The sequence below is a fragment of the Mustela erminea genome, chromosome 10 (genome assembly GCF_009829155.1).
Source record: "Mustela erminea isolate mMusErm1 chromosome 10, mMusErm1.Pri, whole genome shotgun sequence".
In the NCBI taxonomy this organism is placed as follows: Eukaryota; Metazoa; Chordata; class Mammalia; order Carnivora; family Mustelidae; genus Mustela; species Mustela erminea.
Genome location: NC_045623.1, coordinates 89,982,338 through 89,995,172, shown reverse-complemented (window position 1 = coordinate 89,995,172; position 12,835 = coordinate 89,982,338). Strand labels below are relative to the sequence as shown.

The window sequence follows — 12,835 nt, the reverse complement described above, 5'->3', positions numbered from 1 at the left end:
TCCACCTTTCATAACTCCCTTATACATTCCTACCCTGATCAATATCGACCCCAGTAGGTAGGGACAGCTCTACGCCCCTATTCAGCACGAAGAAGTTATAGAAGATGAGACCTTCCACCTTCAACCCCCTTAAAGATTTAAGGGTCAAAGTTGTTCAGGGGGGAATGAAGGAGCAGGAGGCTGGCTGAGGACAAAGCAAAAGCTGGCGCCTTGCACCCCCCCTTCACCCGCTCCCCTCCATATGTGTAGCATTCCTCAGGCACCCCTGACTGCCATAAAACGATAAATAGTTAACTTGTAGAGATCACAGTCCTGCAAGGTAGGAGTCTCCCTTGGTTTGCAAATGTCCTTGAGATTTACAACAAAGAAGTTACCTTATCAATAGCCCTAATGTCACCCTCCCCTCCATAAAACACTGAAGAGGCGGAGGTAGAAGGAAAAGTAAATAAAGTTAAATTTCTTCTAAACCTAAATCTCATTAACAAGGATGCTTGATAGCAGGAATGTAACATTCCACCAGGAGACTCCCAATTGTCTTTACTTGATAAGTAACCAGGCCTTCAATATCCTGGTAGTGCTTTTTTCGCATGCGTGGGCTAACCGGCCAGTTCTGCTTCTGTAAGATTGCTTTGTCTGCTTTCGCACGGGGTCCCCTGACCCAATTCACTGACGCCAAGTATGCCTGTTCAAACTGTCAATCAGTCAGCTCAGCCCCACCCGAAACTTGTTTGTACCTGTCTATAAAAACCCTGCACCAACCCAGCTCTGGACCTCTCGGCGGCAACGAGCGGCGCAGAGGTCCAGGTTCGAACCTGCAATAAACGACCCTTGCTGATTGGCTTTGACTCACGTCTCTGGTGGTCTTTTAAGGTGGGGGTAATACTCTATTGGCATTTCAGGGCTAAGATTGCCTTTTGTCCTTAGCAAAGTATTAACGTGGGGGAAGTTGAGTCCCTAGAGGAAGATAGATAGTGCACTTGATGAGGGAGCAGGAGGCTGGCTGAGGATGGAGCAGGGGCTGGTGCCTTGCACCCCCTCTCCACCCACTCCCCTTGGTAATATGTGTGACATTCCACAGGCACTCCTGACTGCCCTAAAAGAAGAACAAATGGTTATCTTGCAGAGATCACAGTCCTGCAAGGCAGGAGTCTCTCTTGGTTTACAAATGTCCTTGAGATTTACAACAAAGAAGTTACCTTATCAATAGCCCAATTTCCAAAGACACATAACTCAGTTCCTCAAGCCCTAATGTCACCCTCCCATCCATAAAAAACCGAAGGAGGCGGAGGTAGAAAGAAAAGTAAATAAAGTTAAATTTCTTCTAAACCTAAATCTCACTAACAAGGACGTTTGATAGCAGGAATGTAACATTCCACCAGGAGACTCCCAATTGTCTTTATGTTAGTGCCTCATTAGAGGGAAAGTGGCCTTGGCTTGATAGTAACCAGGCCTTCAATATCCTGACAGTCTTCTTTACCCTAATAGCCCTTCTGAACAACCCTTTGTCCTCACCTACCCAACTCCTGTGTATATAACCAGCCACTCCTCACATGCCCGGCGCAGCAGCTCTTCCTGCCCATGGGTCCTGTCCCCGTGCTTTAATAAACCACCATTTTGCACCAAAGATGTCTTAAGAATTCTTTCTTTAGTCGTCAGCTCCGAACCTCACCCCACCGAACCCGACTTAGGTTCTGGGACTTCATCACACTGTTTGAAGGACTTGTCAATGGGCTGTAGGTAGTAAGGAAATTTAATCATTTTTCTTCTCCCTTTGTTTCCCACATCAGACCTGTTGCATCCACTGTGAACACAAGTCATAGCCTTTTTTTTTTTTTAAGATTTTATTTATTTATTTGACACAGAGAGATCACAAGTAGGCAGAGAGGCAGGCAGAGAGAGAGAGGGGGAAGCAGGCTTCCTGCCAAGCAGAGAGCCCAATGCGGGGCTCGATCCCAGGAACCTGAGATCATGACTTGAGCCGAAGGCAGAGGCTTTAACCCACTGAGCCACCCAGATGCCCCAAGTCATAGCCTTTTATTCTAGGAATACAAACCAGGGCAAAATTTTCATCACAAGAGAAGTGAAAAACAAAGAATCTGTAGCTTTCAGGAGGGAGCGGCAGGGTGGGTTGCACCGCTGCGGACTGAAACAGAACTGACACTGGACTTGTGCCTTCCTGGAAAAGAGGTCCAGTCCCCAGTCCAAATAATTGCCACCTTCCAGACATTTTCTTCATGCTACATCTAGGAATCTGGAGGCCTCATTTTCTGATTGTGCGAAGAGAGGCTTAGAATGATGGGACTTGCTCAAGGCCTTGTGACTTAAAGCCAAGACTCCTTTGAGCCCTAATTAATATGAAAGCTCTTAACATGAGAATGGAGAGAAGAAGGAGGTGAGTAGGAGGGAGGAGATGGAGAAGGAGGTGTCACGTGCTCCTTGGCAGGCTGGGGAACTGACAGGTGTGGGGCAACCGGAAACCTTTCAGGGAGGGTAGGGGAGTCTGTTGAGGAAAGAGGAGATGGAGGCCGGGGCCTAGCTGGTTTATTTTCAGAGCTGCTATCTTTGTCTGCATCTGCTAAATTATTAAACGGATATCACATCCTAGGGGGTGCCAGGCCAGGTTGCCAGGAAGAGACTGAAAAGGAGGGGCTGCATCTCTTGGTGAGGCCTCGAATCTTCTAGGCTGAGACTGGGATGCCAGCAGACTCCTCAGGCCTTGACCTCCTGCCCCACTCTACTCTCAGCTGATGCAGGGGAATCCTGTCTTGGACCCTAGCTTCTGTCAGGATCTGTCTCTCTCCACTGGCTTCTGTCTTGGTAGGAGCGTGGTTATAATAATGGACAGGACTGGGTGCCCGGGTGGCTCAGTGGGTTAAAGCCTCTGCCTTCAGCTCAGGTCATGATTTCAGCCCCACACTGGGCTCTCTGCTCAGCGGGGAGCCTGCTTCCTCCTCTCTCTCTGCCTGTCTCTCTGCCTACTTGTGATCTCTGTCTGTCAAATAAATAAATAAAATCTTAAAAAAAAAATAATGGACTGGACTCTAGAGCTGCCTCTTCTCTTTACTGTCTCTGAATCAGACCACAGACAGATACGACCAGCTCGTGGGACCTTGGACAAATCCTTGTATCTGTGTCCTTGTCAGTGCTGGGGGTATGGTCCAGTACATTCCCTAGAGCCTGAAGGTCACAGAGAAGAAGTACCTTTCTCAGGGCTGCATAGCTGGGAACAGACTGAGCTTCAATTCAGACTGAAGTCTCTCTAATTCCAGATGCCTTTCCTCTCCCTCCCTAATTCTTTTAATTTAATATGTTATTTCTCATTTTTTCTATAAAAGGAATGGATAACTTTTATAAGACCAGAAAAGCCAGTAATCATTATAGTTTAAAAACCTGTTCCGTAATTCCAGATGTCATGTTTGCCAGGCTGGCTGTGTCCTTACAGGTGGTTGCTTATGGCCCCGTCCACTCCCAGGCGCAGAAGTGCAGGCCAGTTAAGGACTCCGGGAAGGAAGCTGGCAGGTGCCAAAGGTCTCTCACCTCTGGTCCTTTATACACAGTTTCCCTTCCTCCCTTCCTGTCCCCACCCCCACACCCATCTGGTCACCTCTAGATTTGACTCATCCTCTGGGTCTCAGTTTAAATATCATCTCCTGCAGGGAACTCTCCTGAACCCCTCCCCATCCAGCTGGGCTCAGTGTTTGTTCTATGTCCCCACAGTCTCTGTGTACCCCCCCATCCCAGTAGATATCTCACTGAAATGCCATCACCCGGTTGTGTCCCCTCGACTAGACTGTGTGTCCCCTAAGAGCAGATCCCCATCTGATCATGGCTGTACCTCCAGCAGTCAGCCTAACAAAGAGATAATGATTAAATTTTTAAAAAAGATTTTATTTATTTACTTAACAGAGATCATAAGCAGGCAGAGAGGCAGGCAGAGAGAGAGAAAGAGGAGGAGGAAGCAGGCTCCCTGCTGAGCAGAGAGCCTGATGTGGGGCTCCTGGGATCATGACCTGAGCCGAAGGCAGAGGCTTTAACCCACTGAGCCACCCAGGCGCCCCGATAATGATTAAATTTTTAAAAAAAATTTTATTTATTTACTTGAGAGAGGGAGAGGGAGCACAAGGGGGCAGGACAGAAGGAGAATCAGAGCCTAAAGCTGGTAATCCCAGGACTCTGGGCAAAAGGTAGACATTTAACCAACTGAGCCTCCCAGGTGCCCCTCAAATTTGTTGAATGAGAGGAAGGAGGGAAGGGGGGAGGGAGGAAGGAAAGAAGGGAAAGAGGTTTCTACATTCTTAACAAGCTCTACCCTTGCATTATTTTTCAACTCAAATAAACACTTTTTTTTTTTTAAGATTTTTTTTTTAATTTATCTGACAGAGATTACAAGTAGGCAGAGAGGCAAGCAGAGAGAGAGGAGGAAGCAGGCTCCCTGCAGAGCAGAGAGCCCGATGTGGGGCTCGATCCCAGGACCCTGGGATCATGACCTGAGCCGAAGGCAGAGGCTTAACCCACTGAGCCACCCAGGTGCCCCTCAAATAAACACTTATTGACTGGCTCTCTACTTAACTTGAGGTGATTCTAGTGATAAGCAAAATTGACCTAGGGAGAGAGACTAATGAACAAGTAAACAAATATATAAACATAACCTGCAGGAAGTGCCATAGAGAATAGGAACACGGGACAGATCAGAATTATAGGGCGGTGAAGGATGACTTTGGAATGGGTCAGATCCACGTTTGAATTAGTTCTTGGCCACTCATCTGCTGTTTGGTCTTGGGCAAACTTCTTCACTTCCCTGGGCTTTGGTTTCTCTTTCTTTCTTTCATTTTTTTTTTTTTTTTAGATTTTATTTATTTATTTGACAGAGATCACAAGTAGGCAGAGAGGCAGGCAGAGAGAGAGGAAGGGAAGCAGGCTCCAGCTGAGCAGAGAGCCCGATGTGGAGCTCAATCCCAGGACCCTGGGATCCTGACCTGAGCCGAAGGCAGAGGCTTTAACCCACTGAGTCACCCAGGCGCCCCTGGGCTTTGGTTTCTTATCAGGAAGAAGATGTTGCTGATGCCTGTCTCTAGGGATGCCATGAGGCTATAGAGAACATTCATCCATTCAATAAATATGGGTTGATTATCTCCTATTGAGAGAAACAACTTGCCCAAATGGGCAATCTGTATGGGGTTTGAACTCAGGTCTGGCTGGGTCTTTGGATCTGGGTGATGATGGGGGGCAAATTCTAGTCTTATTCCCCTTGATTTGTCCCCCAGAAGTTGGGAGTGGTGATCTGTCTGATGATGAGCTAAGCCTTCTCACCCACAAGTTCCCCTCACTCAGTCTAAGGCACCTGAAAATAGTAAGAGAACACAGGAGCAGAGGAGGGTCCTCCATCCTCCTCCTCCTCCACAGGAAATCCTCCTCCTCCACATCAAGTGAGTGCTGCTCCCCCATGAGCTTCCTCTTCAGGCTGGGGCAGTAGTCACACTGGTTGCACCTTTTTGGCAAGTCCTCCTGAGTCTAAGGTTTGCTGGGATTCTTCCCAGTCAGTCTCAGAACTGGTTCCTGGCCCTCCAGCCCCTGCCCCACCCACAACAGACACCTCCCATCTCTCATGGCATCTTGGAGTGGATAGAAACTGAGGCAGGGCCATGGTGTCTGGGCCAGTGTTTGGAGGTGGTAGGGCAGGGTCTCCTCTAGTTCAGAGAAAAATGGGCTGGGCTCAGTCCTACTATTTTACCAGGATGACTAAAATCCCATTTAAGGAGGGTCTTATCTGAGTTCCCAGAGGGCATGAATGGTCCAGTTGGTCCCATTCAGTGGTCCAGATTCAGCCACTGACTTGCAATGTGGTCTCCGGCAAGGCACCTCTGTACCTTCTGTGTCTGTTTCCCTCCTCTATTTCTAGATGTGGGGATGCCTACCTACTGGGAGGAGCAAAAAGGAACAAGGGCACAGAAAGAATTTTGCACACCGTTGGGTCTGGGGCTCCTTTGAGAAAGCCGCCCCAGGCTCAGCAGCTGCGCTGTGGTTTGTTCTGCAAGGGCTTCTTCGGTGGGGACCCAACCGGGCCAGATCTCCATCTGAACGCCGGGTCACACCGCTCTACATTAACCTCTTCACTGACCCAGGGAGATTGGAGATGGGGTCCTGGAGAGACTTGTGGCCCCAAAACCGATTCGGCCAAGCGGCAGGGTGCGGTTTGGGAAGGAGCACTGCGCAAGGAGTCAAGTCCCTAGAGTTCTAGTCCAGACTCTCACTGGCACTCAGTGTGGCCTTAGGCACCCCCGCGCCCGACCTTTCGCTGCGAAAGTCAGCCACTGACTTGCTACTGGAGTCCATTATTTCTAAGCATCAACTGCCAGAGCTTATGACTCAGGGACTAGACCAGAGAATATGCGTTCCTCTTTCTACCCTAAATTAGGGGGGAGGTGGATGGGAACTGGGTGCCCCAGCTAGGCAGAGCGGGACAGAGGACCAGGGACCCGAAGGGTTAGGGCGGTGTCCTGAGAAGGCGGGGCAGGGGAGGCGGGCTCAGGCATGCCAGTCTCTGATTGGCTGTATTGCGCTTCGCTCCGCCCCGTGCTCTATAAGATGCACCCGCGGCTCGGGCGGGGGCTGCCGCGGCATCTCTCTCGCGTGCGCGGCTTCAGTCCTCCCCTTCGCGGGGGCAGCTGGCCTGACCCGAGGACACATAGCAACAGACCGCCGGGGGGCGGGGGATGCCGGGCTGCCGCATCAGCGCCTGCGGCCCGGGGGCCCAGGAAGGGACCGCGGAACCGGGGTCCCCGCCGCCGCCGCCCCGGGAGCTCGTGTCGTCCCCTCAGCCCCCGCCCCCATCTCCGACCTTGACTCCGACCCCGGCTTCGGTCTCGGCGCCGGCCGACTCGGCCCCGGCGTGGGCGGGCTCGGCGGAGGGGCAGGAGCTGCAGCGCTGGCGCCAGGGCGCTAACGGGGGCGCGGGGGCTACCGCGCCGGCAGGGGGCGCGGCGGCGGCGGGGGCAGCCGGGGGCCGAGCGCTGGAGCTGGCCGAAGCGCGCCGGCGACTGCTGGAGGTGGAGGGCCGCAGGCGCCTGGTGTCGGAGCTGGAGAGCCGTGTGCTGCAGCTGCACCGCGTCTTCTTGGCGGCCGAGCTGCGCCTAGCGCACCGCGCCGAGAGCCTGGGCCGCCTGAGCGGCGGCGTGGCGCAGGCCGAGCTCTACCTGGCAGCGCACGGCTCGCGCCTCAAGAAGGGCCCGCGCCGCGGCCGCCGGGGCCGCCCGCCTGCGCTGCTCGCCTCGGCGTTAGGCCTGGGAGGCTGCGTGCCCTGGGGTGCTGGGCGCTTGCGGCGGGGCCACGGCCCGGAGCCCGACTCGCCCTTCCGCCGAAGCCCGCCCCGCGGCCCCGCTTCCCCCCAGCGCTGACCTCAGCGTGGGGGGCCCTGGCCACTCCCGACAGGCCATCGCCGAGGGGCCGGCCGACAGATTGGGACGTCCGCTGGATGGACGGCATCACCGACGCGGATGGACGGACTGACGGACCCCAAGAAGACACAGTCGGGGGGCCAGGGGCCCAGTAAAGGAGGCTGAGGTGCGGTCTGAGCGGCTAGTGCATCTGAGGGGGCGGGGCGGGGTGGTACCGGGCCCCGGATCTCCCTTCCCTGGGGCTAATGGAGTCTTCTGGGTCCCCAGTAAAGCTGGCCACTTTGTAACGGCCTCTCCCAGTCCTCCCGGGGGGGTGAGGTGGTAGCACCAAGTCCCCATTATAGAGTTGGGGAAATTGAAGATGCTCAGATTCCAAGAGGGGTTTGCCGGCAAACTTTTATTACCAGTCGGAGCCTGCTGCACTGACCCGGCCTCTTCCCCTCCGCTCCCCTCGCCGCCGCCCTCCCCCACCAACCCGCGTTGCCTTTCCTGGGTCCCTTGTGGCTCTAAGAAGAGTCTTGCCCTTGAGACTGCTGCTTTCTGGCACTGCCCAGCTCCACACCTTTGGGGAGGACAGAATAAACAGGTCCCAAAATGGGGTGGGGTGCTGGGCCAGCGATGTACCACTGAATTCTCTCCTAAGCCCCTGTTTCCCATTTGGAGGGGGTGGCATCTCAGGGAGGTTATGGATTTGTTTCCATCATACTTAGGCCCTTCCACTTGTAGGAGACAGATCTTTTCTCATTGTCTCAAGCAGTTTTGCCAAAAGTAACTTAGATGACCAGGGTGGGGTATTTGGTAACTACCAAAGGCCTCACCTGCTCTCCTAGGGGACCCCCTCCCAACCTGTCTCTAAGATGGCTTTGCCAGGGATGGAGCCAGGTTACATACATCCTTTAACAGGCCCCAAGAGGGCAGGTATGTCATTTGCTTCTAGAAAGGGGGGGCCTTAAAGGGCCAGACCTGAAATGAGATTGACTTCTCTTCCTGTCCACATGCCCTTCAGGAACCACCCCCCCCACCCCCCTCACCCCCCCCCCCCCCCCAGCTATGAATTGCCTGGCTGCTGCTGTGCCGCTTATCACCTGATTGGACTGCAGCCTCCCTTGTCAGCCTGTGAAGTGGTTGTCCTCAGCTCTGGGAAGGGCTATAGTGAGGTTAACACAGGGAGAGGTCTGTCTTCTTCCCCCTTAAGTCACAGGCGGAATGGTTTATTCTTTCAAATCACACCTAGAAACAGGCACTGCTTTTGCTGCTGGAGCTAGGAACCAATTTAAAGTCCTCATTTTACAGAGTGGCAAGGTCACATGCCAGCACTGGACAGAACTAGGTCCCAGGCCTGTGTGTGTCTTCCCCATGGTGTCTCCTTCCTGCCCAGGGGCAGGGGCTACAGGGAGCTGGTGTCCAGCCTGTCTGCTGTGAGACCTGGAACAACTCTGCCTCCTCTCTGGGTCAGATTCCTCAGTCCCTCTCTGGACATAGCTGTCCTTCCTCATGTCAGGGCTTGGGAATAGGGGAGAGGGGGTAGGATGAGAATGTCAGAGTCCTAGGAATCTGGTTTAATCTTAGAGTCTTGAGGGTCAGTGCACTGCTATGAAAGGCAGACCCCGGGGGGCCCTCACCTGACTCTCTTTAGCCCTTCCTTTTCCTCTCTTTGGGTACAAACTTTGGGCTGGTTTCTAACATCTAGGCCTTTCCAAACCTCATTCTTAGCTGGAGTAGGGAAGTCCAGGAGGAGGTCTCAAGGAGTCTGAGAGAGCATGGGGACCAGGAGAGCAATGAGGGGCCCTGGCATCCTCTGGCCTCCGTGAAGAGGGAGAACCTTCTGAAACTACTCAGTTCATTCAGGGTCTAAAGGCCCAGAGAGAACAAGGACTTCTTGGAGGTGACAGCGAGGAGCTCCAGCTGCAGTGCTGGGCTGCAGCCAGGACTGGTGGTTTTCTGCGTTGTACGGGAGAGGGACGCTTAGTCCAGAGCAGCTTTTAGCTAGTGGTGTAAAGTGCTCTGTGCCATCAGTGTTGCCTTTCTCTAGGATTTAGCATCATCAGCTTTGTCCTGATTTGGAGAGGGGGTGGGGAATGAGGGATTAGAGACAGCTCTTGATGGAGAAAGTGATGCATGTGTGTGGGAGATGGAGATTCATCCTAGTGTCACAGGCAGCCCTGTCCCCCTCCCCCCTTCTAGATGTTCCACTGCCTTTCACCAAAGGCCTTGACCTGGGGAATACAGTGCTCAGTGACTTGAACCTCAGCTCATGGTTCAGTGCTCTGCCCACTACTCCTCAGCCAACTAACAAAAGTCATTTTCCCACCCCTGTCTGAGTCTCCCAGCCCCCTCTAGGAGGCTCCATTTTCTCCTCAGTCAACAAGCACTGGTATCTACCAGGGGCTCAGGAAGGGGCACCGATTTCAGAGGGTCTCTGCTTTTTTAAGGGTTCCAGCCTTCATCTAGGCAGCCTTCCCTGGGAATCACTATCCCAGGGGACCCTCTGGGGCTGGGCAATTTGTGTTGTTAGAGGGCTATTTTTAGGCCTTCACAAATAACTATAGTCCCTGGATCTGGAGACTGACACCCCTCTAGCCCACCCCGCCTCCGGAATACTTTCTTGATGGCCCCAGCGTTGGGGGTCTTAAGAACTTCCATGATCAGCAGGGAATCTGGGGTTTCAGCAAGGGGAAATGAGAACGGGAGCCCTTCTTCAGGCCAGCTTTTGGGGCTGAGGGTTCAGTGTTCTAGAACTTGGCCCTTCCCCTGGATGAGCCCTTCCCTTTTTTGGAGGGCCTTAGCCCAGTGAAGGCGTCTCTGGGCGGTGCCACCAGAGGGCAGTGTGGGGCTGTTTCCCGGGGCTTGGGGGCTTGGGGGTGTGGCCTGGATCAGGCTTGGTCCCCGCCTGCCTAGCCTTCCTAGGCCTCGAGTTAAGGGTCTGGCAGAATGAGCGGGGCGTGGCAGTCGTTCGGAGAAGAGACGTAATGTTGGGCCTGTGGTTGCGACCGGCCCCGGACTTCAGGAGGAAGGTTCATCAAGAAAGACTTTCCTGGAAAAAAGGTTGCCCCTGTTGGCGGTCTCCATCTGATTTGTTACACTAATAATTGATCAGAATGCATTCTGCAGCCATCTGGGGACCACGGTGACTTCCTAGAGATCAGGCTTAAACAGGTCACAACTGTGGTGCTCCAAACCTGTAGCGGGCAGTCTCACGGAAGCTTCCGCCTCTGCACACCCCACTCACCCCCCACCCCCCGCCGCCCTCGCCAGGTCCCTAGAGAAAACCCAATAGCCCAGCCTTCTCAGAGATAAAAGAGAGGCTCTTGCTTTACAGCCAGGGGAAGGGGGAAAGTCGGAAATCTCCAGCCTATTTCTTCCTGCATTAGTGCTTGACCGAAGCCTGGCCAGATTCTTTGGTTCTGGAATATATTACCCATCTCCACACTAGGCACTGTGCTGAGCACTTTATCTGTTTTATTCCTCCTAGCTACTCTGAAAAGTAGGGGTTACTATCCCCATTTCCATGGATGAGGAAACTGAGGATCAGGTAGGGCAGATGACTTGCCTAAGGACCTAGAACCTGTAAATGAAGGGTCCTTTAAACATTATGTGGCTTTTCATTTACCAGGATAGTAAGGGCTCCATTTGAGGGGCTTTCTGGGCTCTTACCCTTTATGTCTAAATACCATGGCCCCTGGTCCTCAGATCTGGGAGGGATGTAATGAAATGCTGGAAGGGTGGCAGAAGGTGTATCCCCCTCCCCAGTCACCACCGCCAAGGTCTGGGCACATACCCAGAAGCTGGCTCCTGTCCCTGGTTGTCTGGGCTCTTGGGGGTGAGTCAGGTTGAGTCAGCACACCTAGCTTCAGGCAAGGGCAGGCCAATGATGCTCAGGGCCTGGGCTTGCCTGGAGGGCTACCTCCTCTCCCTGCACACCTGGCTGAAAGGTGTCATGCCAAGGAGAGTAGAGAGCCTGGGATGGCAGGGGAGAAGGGTGACAGGCTCCATGGTGAGGGCAGAAAGCGCCCCGAGCTTGGAATAAGACAGATCTGGGATTCAGTGTTTGCCTATAACTTCTCAGCTGGAAGAAGTTGGACAAATGACTTCCCTTCTCTGGGCCAGTTGTGTGTGTATGTGTGTTTTATTGGGGAGCTGGAGAGAGGATAACTCCTGACTGTTGAATGAGAGGTCACACTAAGCACATAGTGGAGATTCATAAATGTTTGATAGAGGCAATCTGCCTAGCCCAGGAGAGGCTGCTAGGGCAGAGACCCCAGGCGTCGCTTTGGGGCTTGGCTTTCCCAGATCATCGCCATATCAGGAATCCCTGGAATGATCCTCCTTCTCCCCACACTGTGTGCCCTGGGGAACTCCATAAGGAGAGAGGTGGAGGAGGGGCAGGCTTTTCTTCCCAGGAACATTCCATTCCAGCTGCTCAGACCCGTGGGGATCTCAGCCAAGGAAAAAGGCCCAAGGGAACCTCTTCTTACCCCAGGAGCCCCCACCTCTTCCAGGACGGGAGCCATGGAGCCCTGCTCCATAATATTATCCTGTACCTTGTCTCCACAGTGGGCCCTCTTGACGCAGATGTTGAAGGGTTTGGGTGGGGCTGGTCACTGTGGGAAGGAGGTAATTAAAGCTCTTGAAATTATTCTTTCCAGCTCCTCCCAGTTCCTCAGAACCACCACTCTACGGATCTGGACTCCTGGATTGAGCTCCTGCCGTGGGCATCTCCTTCAGGAAGACGTCCCACAACCCTACCCAACGGAATTGATCCCATACTATCTTGGCACTGTCCTCCCTTCACAGACGCCTTGCACTTAACAGTGGCAAGGTGCTGGGTTCTGGGGAAGGTTCCTTTACTCTGAGTTTCCTTAATAAGCCACATTTGATTTTGGCTGACACTATATGCTTGGAAATGTCACAACAGGTCCTCTGAGATGCAATCAGATTATTTAAGAAAGCAGCAAACATTTGTAATGTGAACATGAGAAGGATTTCTTTTTTAAATATAGTCATTGTTCTTCAGTCACAGTGCAGCTGGGGTCTGCATTTTGGTCAATGTCATGGCTTCTCACTCTAACAATGCTGGGAGGCCTATTTGAGAGGAAACGTTGGTCTGAGAAATCCCTGCTTCCTTCCCCCACTGTCCTTGTCCTCTCTGACTAGGGAGTGGCTGTGGACTCTCAGAAAAATGGCCTGCTGCTGGCTCAGGGGGAGGGGCACCTCTTCCTCAGAGAGACACAGCGGCAACGGCAGCGTAAAAATTGGAAGTAACATTTAAAATGAAAAAAGGGAGCATATTTATTCAAATATCCTGATAAAAAAGGGAAGGGGGGGCACATTTACTCACACACAACCCATAACTTGTATTATTCGCGAAATGAATGTCTCTTGAATCAGTCTCCTGATTTACACATTCAGGAAGAATAAATTTCAAATAATGTGAGACAAAG

The 12,835-nt window shown here is 52.9% G+C and overlaps 1 protein-coding gene across 1 annotated transcript; it reads left to right on the top strand.

Annotated features, from left to right (window-relative positions):
• The first annotated feature begins 6,588 nt into the window (after positions 1–6,588).
• On the top strand, positions 6,589–12,835 carry TRNP1 (TMF1 regulated nuclear protein 1). Its single transcript, XM_032301878.1, has 2 exons — positions 6,589–7,560; positions 12,041–12,835. Exon 1 carries the CDS (start codon positions 6,714–6,716, stop codon positions 7,392–7,394), a length of 681 nt encoding a protein of 226 aa, XP_032157769.1. The 5' UTR covers positions 6,589–6,713; the 3' UTR covers positions 7,395–7,560; positions 12,041–12,835.